The following is a 17,041-nucleotide window of genomic DNA, read 5'->3' on the forward strand; positions in this document are numbered from 1 at the left end:
AATTCTGGCTCATGGATTGGCCAATTAACCCGATGAAAAATGCTCAATCAGAGCGCCAAATGTAGTAGGTAGCGGCGATACAACATGTCATGGTTAGGCAAAGACTAACAGCGGCATGGGTAATTGGTATGAATCCAATAGCCCAAGGTGCTATTCATGACATTCTCGTAGCTAGGCCAGATCATGAATGTCGGGCCAAATTTTGCATGATCCAAAACGGTTTCAGCGAAGCGACACTCCACCGGAATGCGCATTTGATCGTTTAGAGCTCTTGTGGGGTTTGGCAAAGCTAGTATAATGTTCATCGAGTAGTCCGTACTATTTGACTTGATCTTTGAACTTGACAAATTCGCCAATCTTCGCCTGGTGTTCTGCGTAGGCACTGGCCCACTGCTTTTGGACAATCTGGTCTTGCTCCAACTCTCTAAGATAGTCCAGGACAGGATCGTCACCTCCTACAGATGTGTCAAGCCATGCTGCTCCTCGTTGCTGACGGCGAGCCTTAAAATTCTCCTGTCGATTGGCAAAATGCTCTAGGATTCTGTTGTTGAAAGTTTCCCATTTATCCATGTACTGGTAGAAGTCCTGAGCATATTTGCGGAACTGGATTTGATTCGGTCGAACTCCAGCCGCAACCACAGTGGGGGGGAGACGCGGGGCAACCGGTGGAGAAGGGAACTGAAGGGGGGTGAACTTAGGAGCTTGTTCCCTTTCCAACGGGATTTGCTCCGATGGCTTGCTTTCAAAAGGTAATGTCGACTTCAAATCGTTGAAGTCTTTGAGGCCCGTTGGAGTCGGATTTAAAAATGGCTCTACTCCTTTGAAATCCAAAAAGCTAGTGCGCAGATCGTCAGTATCTTCCGATCCACCATGTTGGGTCGGGAAGGAATTCGGCTTCGGGACAGACGATGACTGTGGAGCGGCTTGTCCCTTGGTAGGATTCTCTTCCCGCATCGGACTGGCGGACTTTGTGCGCACGCCATTCACATCTCCCGCTCTCCATTCTGCTCGGTGAGGCTCGACTGGGACTCCACGAGCACCGTTCGTCTGAGACGCCTTGGGAGTTTCGTCAACTTTCTCCTGCGGAGGCGAATCAATGTCCATGGCTGTTGTGTCGTCGTCTACGCTTGGCTGAGCCCAGCCGGAGGGAGCAGGAGGCACCTCTGAAAATCCCTCACTTTCTTCGTCCACCAAGCCAGCTGTGCCCGCCGTCATCTTAACAGGCTTGGCCTTCTTAGGGTTCGTACGACGGGTCGGGGAGTTGGAGGTGCTTCGTGAGGGTTGCGGTTCGAAGTGTTGAGATCCGATCTTATCGTTCCAGACACCAGCAAAGAATCCTTGCCCAGAAGCATTTCCCGTATCCTCCTGCATTGACGGCATGTGATCTGTTTCCGTCGGTCTAGGTTTCGGGACCTGTCGACGGCTTCGGCTACGAGATTGTGGACGTCCCTTTGTGGGAGTTTGAGGCTCCTTCGTCCAACCAGGACCTGCGCAGAATGTCCATTGCTCAGGAGCTTCGTCTTCAACAAACCTAGTGTTAATACTATCCGTACTGTTCCTTGCGAGTCCCTCTGCGCTAGCGTTTCGACTGGGTGTATCGTTTCCGGCCGAGAAACTGAAGCTATTACACCAACTATAATTAGTACCCGTTTCGAATTTCTTTGTTGAAGTGGGAGTTGCATGGTGGTGACCTCTTGTCTTAGAGGAATCGGTATTGTTCTTTTGACGGCGCTCCGGATAAATACCAAGGAGCTGAAATATCTCATCCATCTGCTGCTCTTCAAGGGGAAAGAGGCGAGGGCCCTCACGTTGGACGTCTTCACTCGAAGGCTTTTGAGTGGTTGTGTGGGACTGGGAATCAGTTTGACCGTTTGATTGGAAGACGGGTGGATTCTTGCAATCGGGTTGACCAGCTTTGGTATCTTTAAAGCCATTTGCACTAGTATTATGGTGTTGCTTTTGTGTAGGTATGTTGGAGGGTTTGTGGGTAGAGGGTGTACCATACACTGAAGGGCCGTTCGTCGTCTGGGCCGGATTTCCACCTGCTGTAGGACACGAGGTTAGACTTTTGACAAAAACATATTGCGGGGTTGGGTAACAAAAACATACATTTGCTAGCGTTTGTGGACGTAGTCGGTGTGTTCCTGTTGGTCTCGGGTCGAGGTTGTGGAACAGTCTTCGGTTCGGCGCTTGGTTTGTATCGGTCGCTAGGTCGAGGGTGGGATGTGTTCGCACCGTTCGTAGTCTGGCGAGTACTTGCCCCACCAGCACCTCTACCATAGTTGGTAGAATCTTCGGACCCTCCGTCGTTATCGGAGCTCTTCGAGGTAGAGCTTCGCGGTCGTGTTTGTGGGAAGGTTCCGGGCATTTCGGGTCGGAGGGGCGATCGTGTACTTGCGCTACGGCCGATACCTGGACCATCATTAAACAGACTTGTTTTCTCACCACCAGGTGTGTGGTAAGGTGTGCTTTGGCGTTTATCCCAAACTTTCTCCCTGAATTGAGAGAGGGGGTCTACTGGAATAGAAGTAGAAGCACTCTCATTAGATGGCCTTTTGTTGTCCTCCGCATCACTGAATATATTTGAATGTGATCGAGTCGTAAAATAGTTCTTCCCCGTGACGGGGGGTTCGTCGGCCATCCCTGGAGAACGAGGAGTGAAGCCATTTCTTCTAGCACCAAATGCAGCTTGAGCTTTCTGTTGTTGGTAAGCCGATCGTGGAGCTGCAGATTCCGAATCCGATGCTTTGGTATCCCGTGCAGCTGATGTCGGTGCTCGGCCGGGCGTCGAGGGTCCACCTCGTCGACTCGAATTCGATCTCATATTTTCCCAAGCATCCGCGTATGCTCTTCGTGCCTGAGGATCATCTCTCGGGTTCGGTTTAGGTGTGCGGGGCATGTTATTCGTAAACGATTCGTAACGATGCGCGCCAGAGTGGGTTTTGCTCGAGGATTTTTGTGTGGTATTTCGCGTGGGGGGAGGCTGATATTGCTTGCCAATATCTTGCCACGGGTTTCCTCGAACACCGGACGCTTTGGGGTAGCGGGAGTTATAGGCTTTACGAGCCTCATCGTATTCTCGTTTTTGAGTCGGATCGCTTAGAATTTCGTGAGCAGACTGTATGGTTTGGAACTTCGAGTTAACCTCGGACTCTCTTCCGGGGTTGCGGTCGGGATGCCATCTTAAAGCTGAAGGAAAAATGCCAATTAGCTAAGACCACGCGACGAAGCTGTCGCGAATGGAGGTCTTGATTGGAATTACTTACCTAGCTTTCTGAACTGCTTTTTAGCATCTTCAACAGACGCGGTGGAGGGTAACTCCAAATCCGCGTAATAGTCGCGGGTTTTATCCCACCTCGGCATGATGACAACCTTGAAAGGAAAGTCAACAGCTGGTGGGAAGAAGCAACGTGCGCGACCAGAAGCGAGGTTATAATCGCTTCTGTCTTATCATCACAAGTGGGTAGGGTGCTTGGATGGAAGAGTTAAATGTGGGTGGAAGCAGATTGGAGAGTGTGGTTGAAGTAATAGAAGGAATGAAAAAAATGATCTTCTTCCTATTCGTGGATGTAATAGGAATGGGAGAAGGATGGAAATGTGGTAGGTGAGTAAGATCACAAGTGAAGGGAAGGCAGCCGGCCCAGCTGATTTGTTTTCTACCGCGGGGGGTAAAAAATAAAGTGGGACAGGCTCAGAATCACAACCAATCGATAAGAGTGGCTGCCTGGTCGATTTTTTATTTTCTGTTGGGCAAAATGTTAGTGGAAAGGTAGATCGAAAAGTTAATCGAAAGGATAGTTTTTATGAAGTGATAATAATGAATTGAAGAAAGTTGATCGCGTCTGCTAACCTAAATGTTGTAGCGGCTGACGGGGTGACAGTGTGGGGTGGGGGAGAGCAAATACCTACATAATAAAGTTAAAGAAAGACAAGGGTACCTAATGGCCTGCAGACAGTGGGTTAGTGGGGGTGTGTGTACTTTGGACTGTGCCTTCCCTACACAGTGTAGGCAGGTACCTAGGAGGGCGAGGCTGTGGAGCAGATCCGTCGAGATGATTCTCCAGGAGCTAGGTACCATACCCAGGTACCTACTTCACAGACAATGAGAAATTCAACCAAACATTAATAAATGTTTGGGTGCCGGATTATTTAAAGTTCTCTGCACTGATATATCTAATACAGGTGCTAGGACACTTATTGGAGAATAGATTGTCAGGTCGAAGTAGCATTTTTACAGCTTATGATGAAATCTGTGCATGCGGAAACCCTACCGATACAAATTGGTAGAGCGGACCGTGTGATGCAGCACACATGCATGTCATATCCGGTGAGCCTCTGACACGTTCTGTTCTTTCTAGTTACCCTAGTACCTTTCATTGGCTAGAATTCAATGGAAGTTTATGTACCTTTGTAAATCTAGAAACCTTCACTTCTGCCAAGTACGTACATAAACGATCTACCCAGGCACCCATGCTGGTACCAGGCAGCTATCCTGCTATCCCAAGAAGTTGGGCGAATCTGAAATGACGTCAAGGTTTTACAGCAGGACTTCAAGTAACTCGCTTGCTTGGAATTATCTAGTTACTTCAAGCATAAGCAATTAATTACATTTCATTATCCAATGGCTCTACAGTGAAATAATTGCGCTTCGGTTGCACCTATTTATCGATTAGAAAGAGGTATCGGTGGATATTAGTTGTCGGGCTGGGAGCCGGGACGAATCTATGACAAGTAGAGGTTAGGCTGATTATTAGGACCCCATTGATGCACGACGGAAACTAGCATGAGGCATGAGGCATTAGAGAACTTCAATATTCCGACTTACACTGCTCCTGCTGTCATTACCATCAGTACCCCACGAAGACTTGACGCACATCCTGTACTCGGTTGCATACATAAATCCCCGAAATAGGAAACTTCCAGATGCCACCTCAATCGTCATGGTGCATGGAAACTAAGCACCCCCGCAAAAGAGCGGATACACCTAGATGCACGTAGATATTCCAACATGTAGGTAGTCAGATCGTGAAAGGCCTCTAGTGGAGGCTTGGTGGTTGTATTTGCTTACTATCCCTTCTTAGCATAAGCCAACCATATCTGCAATTTTGAAATTCCATATGTTCATGACTAATAATGATGGCATGCCATATACCATAAACGCCGACACCCTCGTAACCTAAACATACAATGTCATGATCCAGGTAAGCCGACAAACACCTGTCTTATGCAATAACGAGAATTATAATGGGCTCCTTCAAAACTCCACCTCAGAGGATGCTTCCGCAGCTAGCCTCATTATCCTAAACCATGTCTCGACTCATCTCATAAGTCCAACCGCCTTCTCGTCTTATCTTGTCTCTCGCCGCAAGATCCTTTCGAATATCTTCGTCGGTCAACCTATCAGGACCACTCCAGTTAGCGCTGGAAGTCCTGGCCCGGAACTTGTGGAACCGATCCTTGCTCTTGGCGAACACTTCCTCCATGTTAAGGGGTCCTGGTGCACCGAAAACCTGGAAAGGATCTTGGGCTTCCTGTTCAACGAGAGCCTGGCGAAGGTTGGGTGAGTCGGCCCAAGATGCAATAGTGTCTTTCCCACCATCATCGTACTCATCGTCTTCGTCATCTGTATTGATCTCTGGTAGCTCGATAGACTCGCCGTTCTGGAACCGCGGTGAAGATCTTGTGGCAGACTTGGCGGTGGATTTAGTAGCAGCGACTCCCTGAGGGCGTGCAGGCGTCTTGTAAGATGGCCCGGCCGGGTTCGGGTTGGGCGCAAAGGGAATATGAGCTTTGGACACTTGGGCCATGTCCAACGGGTGTGCGGCCTTCATTTGACTGTTATGTTGGTTTGTAACAGTGGTCTTGAACAAATCCCTGTTAGCATTTGATGCATTCGTGTACCCGGCTTGGTACATCGACTTGGTCGGCATATCCTAGTAGCTCGTTAGTATTATATCTATGCACGCACTTAAATAAGATGTTACCTTTTTGTAGCCACCCGACGGGCGTACGGGCGCGCCCTTCAGGCTCGGCTGCTTCTCTCTCTCGCCATCATCATCGAATTCATCCGTCATACGCATTCGCTTCGGGTCCTTTGGCTGATAACCAGTACCACCACGGGCGGGAGGTTGACGGACATTATCATCGTTATGCTCCTGCTGCAGAGGTCGTTTCGTAGACGCTTTGGATGCATTAGATAGTAACGCATTGACCGGGCGTCCAGTATCCTCTTGAGATCGCTGAGCATTTGTCGCCAAGCGAGAAGGCGGCCTAGGTGCTGCGGGTTCAGCCCGGCTATAATCGGGAGGACCATTCGGTTGACTTCGCGCTGCTGGAGGGGGCGCTCTAGTCTGCTTCGCCTTCTCGAGCATTGCCTGTCGCTGTGCGTTCTTTTTCGCTTCTGCTTGCTTTCGTTCCTCTTCCTTTCTTTGTTGCTCTTGACGCTTCTCTTCTTCTTGTATAGCGGCTCTCTTCCTCTCTAGTTCTGCCTTAGCATCACGCTTACGTTGTGCTTCACGTTCTTCTTGCTCCTTCCTCCGAGCTGCCGCTTCAAGTGCCTTGGGTCTTCCTGAGGATGATGTTGAACTCTTGAGACTTTGTAATGAGGGTTTGCTCTGGAGCTGATTAGGTTTATTCTTAGGCTGGGGTTGAGAAAGCGTTTCTTGAAGGTTTGATGACAAAGCGTTGTTAGAAGGATGATATTGAGGATGTTGCGAACCCATATTGACACGAATGACTGTTGGAGCTTGTTTAGTCTTGCTTGCTGGCTCCTTTGCGGGTCTCATAGGTCGCTTAATCTCTCTTCCTTTAGTAGCCGAAGGAGGCGCGGCAGATCGAGGGGCCGAAGGTGGTGGCATCGGGTTAGGTGCATCGACCATGTCAATATCATCATCTATCTGTTTATCATCGAAGACGGTCGCAACAGTTGCTTCTTCTTCGGCAGCTGGCTGGGGTTTAGCTTTACGAGGACTCGATCGGGTTGATTTAGATGGGTTTCCTGGAGTTTGTACTGCGGCTCTCTTTTCCTGCTCCTTTTGCGCAGCAAGTTGCTTCTCCATTGCAGCAACCCTTTCTTGTTCTTTGCTGAACACACGAGCCTTTTCGCGCTCCTTTTCGCGGGCTTTCTCGAGCTTTTCCATTTGCTCCGCCATCCGACGCGCTTCCTTTGCCTCCTTCTCCTTGCGTTTCTCCTCAGCCTTCTCTCGCTCGATCGAGGCTCGTGTCCTTCGGCCCTCTGCGCGGGTTGGGCTAGTTACACTTGCAAGGGTTTGGTTGTCTGCAGCATGACGAGATAAATCTGGATAGAGAGGCTGGGCCTGGGGGGCCACGAGAGAGGCACTGGAGGGGAATGGATGCAAGCCGAGTCTGGTGGTCGAGGGCGATAGCAGCGAGGTCTTACCTTCAGCGCTGATAGCAGCACTACTCGCTAATAGACCTTTCGAACTCTTCAGAATAGATGACAGCTTGCTCTTAACCTGCCTCAGCGGGCTGTCTTTGAAACCACGTGAAGGTGACTTTATTGGAGTAGTAGGCCTTTCGTTTTCAGAAACAGTCGCAAGCGGTGGATTGGAAACCGAAATAGTCTTCTTAAGGCCATCTCCTTCACCATCTACGCCTGCCTGTGTGGGCAGCATAGGGACGGATACGGACTTGTGGTGGCCCAAATTATTAGGTGCTCGTTCTGACATTGGTGGCCGTTCGGGAGATTTGGATCGACTCTGACGCTGACGGGTCTTGGGCACTGCGAAATCGTTTCCGCCGGCTGTTTCCTTACCAGACACACCTTCCATCACGTCGGCTGTGTAACTCTTGGCTAATCCAGGCCGTGGGCTACGGGCGTCCGAGGCATTCTCAGGCGAACCAAGAGGTTGGATCCAATCATCTTCGTCGTCTTCAGGGAAAGCACCTGGAGTTGTTGTCTTCTTTGGCGAAGGCAGGGGCTTATCTTGAGATGGAGCTAGAACTGCGGCTGGCTGAGCGACAAATGGGTCTGGAATTGACTTGGAAGATCGGGGAGCAGGCGCTTGAGACTGACCCAACTTGCTGATCTGGTCTTGAAGTCGCTGCGTGTAGGTCTTATTTTGCGTGGCCGCGCGGTCTTGTTGAGATTGTGATTTTTGTGTGAGGGGATCTTCGTCCTCATCTTCATCAACATCCATGTCATCATCATCGTTCTCCTCGTCGCTGAGATCGTGCTTTGCGTGTCCCAAGCTTTTCCCTCCAGTATGACGGTTATAGTAACTAGTTCGGTTTTGTTCTAGGTGGCTAGTTCTTGATACTCGATTGCCTATGCTCTTATGCGTAATAGGTTCTCTTGCGGGTAAGGAAGCAAAATTAAGACTGCTCTTCCGAACGATAGGTCGAATAGGGCTAGAAGTGTCCGAAGAGGATCTTGATGGCTCTTCCATCACAGTCTCCATTCCATCCACTCCAACGACATTGTCTTCAGGCTGTGTATGTATGACAGCGGATTTTGCTGGAGAGTCCTTCGGCGAAGCGGGTTCAGGCGACCGCAAAGGTGAACCTGCAGGAGTAGTGCTTTCGTGGGTTCCATCATTTTTAGTCGGCAAATTCCCTGCCGCCGCAACATGAGCGGTAAAGTACTGGGTATCGACATCACCCACGTTTGTCTCGAGCGTAGGATTCAGCGAGTTATGAACCGAATCATTGAGTGCATGACGATTGGGAGATTCGTAGAAACCTACGTAATCGCCCTGTGTGTTGGCTTGTAGACTCAAATGCTCTGTGATCTCATCAGCCACGTTATCGATGTCCATGGCATCTTGAGACTGGCTACCATGATACCCAGAGTCGATTACGGAAGGTGGTTGCTGTTTTGAAACTGTGGGTTTAGGAGCCGTGATTTTGGAGGGACTAGCCGGGGCAATTTGTTTGGGAGGGGAAGGTTGAGGGTCCGCAGCTATCTCGAATCTAGGTGTGTTGCTTCGGTTCATGTTAGGTATAACGAAGGGATTGTGTGCGCCCTTAGGCGTAGCAGAGAATATATCAGAAAGTGGCTGGGAATTGTTAGTGATAGTCATGTCACGTCATATAAAAATAGCAACTCACGACGCGGTTCTCTGTTGCATTCGCTCTCCGAACTGTTCGAGGAGTCTTGCCACGTAATTTCCCTGGGGTTTTAAATATCTCTGCAACGTTTCTATTGTTGTTATTAGCTTTGGAGGCACCAAGCGAGGGTATTTGGGGATTTACACACATTTGATTCTCACTAAAGATCTCGGCCATATGTTCATTCAACCAATCGAAGTCATTTCGCGCAGAGAACGAGAACTCTTCAACTTCTTGCTGTGCAATCTGCAGAGCAGATGACCTTTCCTCGGCAACCCATGGCGCGGAGCCAACTGGCAGACGCGCCCCTCGTGGCCCGGCCATCGTAACCGCGATGGAATAACGCGTCGAATGTGCGCCGTATCGCGTGTAATCGTCGACAAAATATAAAACAAAGGTTCTAATTAATTGGCGATTCAGGTAAGCATGGTTTTTTAATTAGGACAGAAAAGCGAGGTTTGGGGGGGATTGGAAGCGCGAATGTTGGCGCCAGTATTGTGAATTCGGCGTGAAGTTGGTCAAGGTAAAAGAGGTTCAACAGATTGATAGGTTAGCAGGTTAGCAAGGTAGAGGGAAGAATACGTCGAGTTCTGGTAGGGATTGTGGGCGGCGGTAGCAATTGCCGAAAAATCATTGGCTAGAACCCAGCTGGGTGTAAACAGAGAAGCTTGGACCATCACTAAACCTTTAGTGGGTAGCTGCATACGGTACGCCGGAATTTCAATCCCGATAATAGAATGCACAGCTTGTAACGTTCATAACTTAATTCGTTCCTTTCACAAGATTCACTATTAAATGCTGCTAATCTGCAAGACCGATCGAATTTAAGTGCAGATGTCAGTAATGTATTATTGCACTTCATCGATTATAGGTACTCATGAATCAATATCAATTGGGTATCTCGACTATAACTCCTTTAAAGCGTGAGAAGATCCAGGCCTAAATCGCCATCCTCTTCCCAAACATTCTCATTATCATCATCCCCTTTACCATCCTCCTCCCTAGGATCACGAAGTTCATCCCACTCTGGTATCAAACCCCCTCCCATAACCTCAGGGCCATTCCAGTGGCGCTGCCTGGCATACTCATTGGCGGAGTCACCACCCACGGCGGCCATATCCATCTCCACACCAACTTTAACCCAGCTCCAGAAATCATAGTTTGTCAATTCCTTGATCTCTTCACCTCGGAGTGCTTGGTAATCACCGTACTCCTCTTCATCTTCATCCACCTCGCCCACCTCCTCAACAACGAATTTCGAGCCGGTCGAGGGGCCATAACCGTAAGGGAACCACTTAGCAGCGCTGGCAAATGCGGCCGCTTTCTGGGCCTGGATTTGATAGGGCCAGCGAACGTCTTTCAACAGTTTCGGATGTGTCTTCGTCTGCGAGGGGATAAAGTGACCTGGATCCTTGGGCAGGTCTAGAAAGTGCTGAGCATTTTCTTGGCCCCAGTCAATGTGTATCACATAAACTGGAAGGATCTGAGCGGTGTCGAAGACGATGTACTCAAGATCACGATTAGCGACGTGCGAATCAGCTCCGGGGTAGGGTTCAGACTGTTCCCGCCAATTATCATTCCGCGTCATATTGGCCGAAACCCCCATGAGCGTCGCACATACAATTAGCTTGATGCCGAAGAACTCATTGGGCTTGGTGGCGTGGCAATAGTCGCCTGTGTAACTGAGCGAGAAGTCCGGATTCGGAGAGCTGTAGATGCCCCGGCCATATGTCGCGCCACAGCGAATCGTGTGAGTCTCATTCGTGCCAGGATTTTTTCCACCGGGCTTGAGGAAGCCATAGCGCACAATGGACGGCACAACCTGCCGGGAAGTGCCATGAAAAGTAAGACGTGGCTTTACAGCGTAATCTACCATTACTTCTTTTCGCTTGGTCTGGTGCAGATAAGGCGGGACATACTTGCGAAGTACATCGGTAGGTTGTGACCTCAACTTCTTCCTCATCTCTTTTTGCTTTTCATGAAATTTCTGCGCTAGATCAGCCCTTACAACTTCCTCTATATGCAGGATTCTGTAATAGGGAGGGATCCGAGAGCAAATTTGCTGTGGCGTTTCTTGAAGGTATTGGTACACCACGTCACTAATCGTAGTAATAGGCCTCTCCATCTTCGTCTCAAATGGAAGATACGACGATTGCTCTTCCGATTTCTTCTTCTTTTTCTTTGGAGCTGTCGTCTTTTCTGCCTTCCGATGTCTCCATGTCTCCAAATGAGATGCTGTCTTTTTAGCAAGCTCCAAAACCACCATGGCCGGTTCGAAGACACCGAATGAGCACTCCTCTCCCCGCCTTCTCCATTTCTCCGGGTTGTTCGTGGCTGCAGATTCCTCTACAATTTGCTTTAATTGTGCTCGCAGATCATCCACCACCTCTCTCGATGTTGCATGATTGTCGATCTTCCAGGTAACTGTTGTAGCTGGATAAGAAGGACCAGCAGTTACATGCAGGTCCAATTCGTCATATTGGATAATCAATTCATTGTCCAATGGCGTTGTCAGCTTTTCGTCTTCGCTTAGAAAGCCAGCTTGGATCAGTTCGTCAATTTCGAAGTCGCGCAACAGTGATAATTCGACAAGGTCGTCTTCACCTAACTCAGAGGTATCAGACATTGCGACTTGAATAATAACAATAATGCGATTGAATATTCAAGTGAATAAAAAAGAGATGCATGCATTAACTTTGTTTTTCAGCTTAAGCTTTAAGATTGAGATATTTCCAGGGACCCGTCGGGTTTAATAGCGTTCCTTGAGAAACCTACGGGAAGTTGTCGTGCTACATTTATTTGAAGTGAACCCACCAAAAAAGAAGCTTGGGACAAGTTTTGACTCATTTCGGCGAGTGGCTCATACCCCTAAAAACCAGCAAGCAAGCACGACTTCGCCTTGCAGGTTAAGGAATACATGTAAGTAAGGGCCCGAGCTGCAAATGAATTATTATTCGATATTAGATACGAATAGGCCAATACCAAAACTGAGTTTTCGAGTTACATCATACGAAATATCGTCAGCAAGAAAACCAAACAACTTGACAACTACAAAATAGGGTCTTATTCTGAGTCAATCCATAATAAACATCTACTCCTTTATTCTTACAGCAAGATCACATGCTTATTCGTATCTAACAAAGCCACCCACACAATCGAATCGTATTCTTATTCCGAGAGGAGATCTGAACTACCCCAGTTTCGCGCGGAGAAAATGCAACCCTACACGAGATGTGGAGGAGATATATCACATAACCTAGGAGGTAGGTAGTATTGGGGAAATGATGCCGTCTTATGATGCACAAGTCGCATGGTTCCTGGCTCTAGCAGGCATTTGGATCATACCATATAAACGAGATATAAATTAGGTCTCTATGCATGCGTGCGCGTGTAAATAAAAAACCAATGTAAATATCCAACGACTTCCCACGATAACTTCATTTTACCCTGACACCAAAACATTATAATCCACAATGCGCCCCCTAACCCCCCTGCTCCTAACCCTCGCCGCCACCAGCGCGCGCGCAATCGACTACTCCTCCCTCCACTGCCCCACGGACCCAACCAGCACCCTCGAAACACCCACCTACGGCACCTCCGGCGCAATCTTCACCATCTGTTCCGAACTCCTAATCAACGCCCCCCCGATATCCGCCTACAGCGCCATTCTAGACTTCAACTCCTACCCCCTCTGGAACACCTTCATAATCTCCGTCGGCCTGCCCTCCAACGTAACCACCACACCGGGCGATATATACATCTCCATGCCCATGAGCTTCATCTCCAACGGCCTAATCTCCGGTATCAACACCACAAGCACGGAAGTAATAAGCCTATTCGACGCCACGGGAACAGATGGGTATTTAGTCAATGCATGGCACTACGACGACGGTTTCGGCGGGATCGGAGCGCGTGCCGAGCATCCGAATGTATTCGTTGATTTAGGGAACGGGTCCACGCGGTACTTGTCGTATGAAACTTATTATGCGGGTTTGACGACGGGTACGATAGGCTTGTTGAGGGAGCAGTTGCAGCATGAGTGGGATGTGCAGGCGCAGGATTTGAAGGCTTATGTTGAGGGGAAGTATTAACTGTATTCATTATCTACTGCCTATAGTTCCCGCAAATAATGATACTACGACTTCTAATCCAAACTTGTTTGCGTATATGTTACTTTATGATCCAGACACCGCGTATTGGTTTTACTTGGCTGGGCTTTTAGAATCCCACGTATTGCAACTTGTCTTAGATTTTAAGGATTGGACACTCCTGTGTCAAATCTCAGATTGAAAAAGACATTACAATGCAAGTTAAAGTCGATCTCCTCGGTTATAGAAAATGGCAAGAGAAGGAGCTTCATCTTAGTCGCTAAGTCTACACATAACGATTACGTCTACGAATTAGCACAGGTCGCAATCACGTCAGTCATAGGAGCTTAAAGCTAGGTATGCGTCGAAAAATCAATACTGGCATCGCAAGGTCTTGAATAAAGCCTATCTGCCGATATTGGGCAATTGTTAACGCCCCTCCTAGCATGCATGCAAATCTCGAAGCCATCAGCTCTCACGATGATCCTTGTCTCCTAGACTGTGCATTCCGCAAAACCAACGCCTATCAGTACGCGGGCTCGCCGGGCCTTGCGTACAGTTCAGTTCCATAACAATCACCTCTTCACGGGAGGACAGCGTTACTGGTCTCCAAATCGGCGTAGTGTAAAGTGAGGGTTCGCTGTAGAATATGTTAGTAGAAATATAATAAAGATGGAGGTAGTTGTAATGTTATAACGTACGCGTTGTTTACGCCAATCCGTGGTATCCCAGATGATGTAGTAGCCTTCCTCATGTTGAGTGCTGAGGATTCGGGGTTGCATCAACTCATCCTTAGTCAACCAGATCTTTAACTTCTTATGCCATCGCCAAGCACGGTTGTAGCTAGTGAGTATTGGCATAAGTAATTCGACAATATCGAAAGAGGAGGGAAAAGAGCAGACATACAGTTCGTGAGCTGCCAAATGTTGCTTGATGTCGCCGGGGCAGCTATAGAAGATCCACATCAACGTCTCTTCGTTGAAGTTGCTAATCTTGTTCTCCAGGGGCTGGACATTATTCACGTTGTAGCAGTCTGGTAGACGGAACTCGGGAATAGCGGGTCGCGGAGGGGTGTCGTTAAAGAGGGAGAATATTTGTGTCGACAAAGGTCTAACATTGAGTTAATACCGAGCGTTGTGTATAGGGATGTACGAAATAAACTTACTGGGGTGATGTGAAGTCAAGACCTAGCGTCGTCGGATCCAAACCTGTTACAGCGGCATTGTAGTCGGGATAATTGTTCATCAGTGTTCGGAGGCCCTTGATTCCCCACTTGTCAATAGGCGCCATACCCGCTAGAGGGTCGTGTACAGAAGGCGATTGATCCTCCTCCTGGTCGGTCTTGCCCGAGGGACCGTCACTGCTACCAATTGCACCGAGGGGGTTGCGTCCTTCAACTGACGTCGCCGGATCTTGAGCAGAAGCTTGAGAAGCTAAACTATCTTCTCGAAAACCGGGTGGTTTTTGTCGGCCTTCGTCACCACCTCCAGTTCCAGTACTTCGGATATCTTGCTGTCGAGAAGCGCCTAAATATTCGTTAATAAGTATCAACGTAGACGGGACAGAATTGGCATACCTGTTGTTGTAGATCCCTCTGGGGAACGAACGTCCGATGTTCGGGTGTTCGCAGATAACGCGTTAAGTAGGCCATTTCCTGATCGGGGGCCTTGCATGGAACCGGGAGCTGCACCTCCCTGGGTGCTGAAACCCAGTGTTGACATTAGGTTTGAGCTACGTTCCTGACCTATCTCACCATTGCCGTTCCTAAGGTTGTTATTGTTTAAGGGAGGGAAGTCGTCGATGCTGTTAGGTTGGGGTTGTGATGATTGCGTCACATTACTCTGGCTACCAAAGCGATACTGACCTTGGCCGGAATTCATCCTCGAAGGCGCAAAAAAATCGTCTTGTTGCGTATGCTGAGATAAGGGAGTAGGTTGTTGATTCCTCTGTATCGTGCCGCCCATTCCTCTTGATCCTGCTGTCGACCATAAGGAGGATGCATTCGCACTAGGAAGTTGAGAGTTATTCGACAGTGATGGAAATTCGCTGCTAGAGAAGTCAGCCTATTACCTTCATGAATTTTGCAAGGAAGAATGGCAAGAAAGGCCAAGGGTAAGCTTAGGCCTAATATAGATAGACCAGCGTAGCATTAAACACGACGTGTTAGTTTAGGTATTTACCGATCTGTAATGTTCAATTGCTTGGGTTTGTTAGACTTAGATGGGCCCGCCTCGGAGTCCTGATGTAGCACCTTGGCATACGATAGGCTATCGTGAGTTGTAGGGGCTTTCGGGGCTGGAGGCCGGGTGGTGACAGCTCGCGCATTGTGCTTAAAGACGAGCGACGGTTTCTTAGCCTTAGGTTTAGGCGGCGTACTGACATTATCCGCACTCGAATTTGCCATGTCGCATGTTTGTTTAGAGCAAAGGTGTATTGTAGGCAAAAGCGACAGGAAGGGCGTGAGTGAAATCGGCGGTTGAAAGAAATAGGATGATTGAGGTGAAAGTTGACACAAGGCTTAACATGCCAAAAACCAGCGGCAAAAAAACAGCCAGTTAAAAGGGAACGGCGGGTCAAATATGAGAAATGGAAACACCTACGAGAGGTCAAGAGGTGTTGCTGGTTGAGAGCCACTCAAGCTCTGTGCAAAGCTCAGATTTCCGCCTAGTTGCCTTGACGACGTTTGAAGACCAGCACCACCCATTGGAACACCACCAAATGCCCATCCAGCACCGTTGTTTGCTTTACCACAATAAAAATATTAGCACCTGCTTAAATAACCACCAACACCTAAATCGCACAACCACATAGGCGTACCTATTTTTCCATTTGGTAACCGACCAGACACCGATCTACCTGGCTGTTGAGGCTGTTGCTGGCCACCGAATCCAGTTGGCATCCCTCGAAGGGTTTGAGGCACGGCTCCTGAACATGTCCAGCATTAGCCAAGTCCATGAAATCTCCCCGGGAATATGACGAGCAATATTTTTGGATATTTAAAAGATTTATAGGGATGATATCCGCCCGCGTATCTGCCATATATCCAACATGCAACAACTGTATGCGACTTCTTCGCTCCATCAAACGAGGCTGGCATTTCGGGGAAGGCTGAGACCAGAGTAATAGTCAACGGTCCTTCAGCATCCTATCCGCGACCTTAACGCAACCAATTGCCTACATATTATATTGAACGGCTCGAAGTATGACACGTGCAGTCGGCTGAGGGAGTTCGGAAGGCGGATGAAGAGACGCGACAACGATATAATCGACATTCATCACGACGACAAGCAAACAGGCGGGGCAGACGAGGCACAGGGAGAGGGTCAGCACTACCTGGTCGATTCATGACTACTATGGTCTAAATGGAGATATATGGTTTTAGCTCTTTATGAGCTCTCGTTCGTTCGGGGGTCTATTCGTAATCGAAGGAGGGGTATGTGCGTGTAGATGCGATCTTATTAGTGAGGTTCTCGTTGCGAAATGATCATGTACATTTGACAGTTGAAGCTTTGCGATCGCAGCACGGGAAGTTTTACTAGGGTTGACTCTTCCTCAGGCTGAACTAAACTATAATAAGTTAGTGGCTCCATAATTATAGATGCGTTTACCGAATAAGCACGTACTACCGGACAGCTATATCTTGGCCCGTGCGTTTCCCCAGCTTATCTGGCAGCTTGCCCAGCCAATGCGGCGCCAGCCTCGTGTTGTTCCTATTTGCAAGCCCCACTGCAACTACCCGAAAGTCTTTACCATTTCAGCTTAATTCTCCATAAAGGTGCATGACGATACCTTCAATGTTCAATGCTCGTATTCTCGGGATTACACCTTAGGTAATTTTATGGAGGGTTATTCGAAGTTCTGTTATTATTGCTCTTTTTATATAA

At 48.5% G+C, this 17,041-nt stretch overlaps 5 protein-coding genes across 5 annotated transcripts; 1 reads left to right on the forward strand and 4 right to left on the reverse strand.

Annotated features, from left to right (window-relative positions):
* Window positions 1–318: 318 nt before the first annotated feature.
* On the reverse strand, window positions 319–4,942 carry F4822DRAFT_431212 (uncharacterized protein; the record flags this gene model as incomplete). The annotated part of the gene is made up of 4 exons (XM_051461443.1): window positions 319–2,045; window positions 2,110–3,189; window positions 3,267–3,372; window positions 4,826–4,942. The coding sequence occupies 4 exons, from the start codon at window positions 4,940–4,942 to the stop codon at window positions 319–321; spliced, it is 3,030 nt and encodes a 1,009-aa protein (XP_051312115.1).
* Window positions 4,943–5,011: 69 nt separating this feature from the next.
* F4822DRAFT_409703 (uncharacterized protein) lies at window positions 5,012–9,613 on the reverse strand. Its single transcript, XM_051458690.1, has 4 exons — window positions 9,218–9,613; window positions 9,070–9,160; window positions 5,985–9,017; window positions 5,012–5,933 (listed from the first exon to the last, which is right to left on the reverse strand). The coding sequence occupies exons 1-4, from the start codon at window positions 9,391–9,393 to the stop codon at window positions 5,301–5,303; spliced, it is 3,933 nt and encodes a 1,310-aa protein (XP_051312116.1). The 5' UTR covers window positions 9,394–9,613; the 3' UTR covers window positions 5,012–5,300.
* A 234-nt stretch (window positions 9,614–9,847) lies between these two features.
* F4822DRAFT_312914 (ADP-ribosylation) lies at window positions 9,848–12,118 on the reverse strand. The gene has a single exon (XM_051455353.1). The coding sequence runs from the start codon at window positions 11,693–11,695 to the stop codon at window positions 9,986–9,988; it is 1,710 nt and encodes a 569-aa protein (XP_051312117.1). The 5' UTR covers window positions 11,696–12,118; the 3' UTR covers window positions 9,848–9,985.
* Window positions 11,835–13,209, forward strand: F4822DRAFT_312919 (uncharacterized protein). The gene has a single exon (XM_051455354.1). The coding sequence runs from the start codon at window positions 12,543–12,545 to the stop codon at window positions 13,158–13,160; it is 618 nt and encodes a 205-aa protein (XP_051312118.1). The 5' UTR covers window positions 11,835–12,542; the 3' UTR covers window positions 13,161–13,209.
* Window positions 13,210–13,453: 244 nt separating this feature from the next.
* Window positions 13,454–16,645, reverse strand: F4822DRAFT_409708 (uncharacterized protein). Its single transcript, XM_051458691.1, has 8 exons — window positions 16,491–16,645; window positions 15,975–16,082; window positions 15,758–15,899; window positions 14,734–15,203; window positions 14,323–14,683; window positions 14,064–14,267; window positions 13,859–14,000; window positions 13,454–13,797 (listed from the first exon to the last, which is right to left on the reverse strand). Exons 1-8 carry the CDS (start codon window positions 16,501–16,503, stop codon window positions 13,741–13,743), a joined length of 1,497 nt encoding a protein of 498 aa, XP_051312119.1. The 5' UTR covers window positions 16,504–16,645; the 3' UTR covers window positions 13,454–13,740.
* Between the last annotated feature and the right edge of the window lie 396 nt (window positions 16,646–17,041).

Source organism: Hypoxylon trugodes, assembly GCF_022578975.1.
Source record: "Hypoxylon trugodes strain CBS 135444 unplaced genomic scaffold F4822scaffold_7, whole genome shotgun sequence".
NCBI lineage: Eukaryota > Fungi > Ascomycota > Sordariomycetes > Xylariales > Hypoxylaceae > Hypoxylon > Hypoxylon trugodes.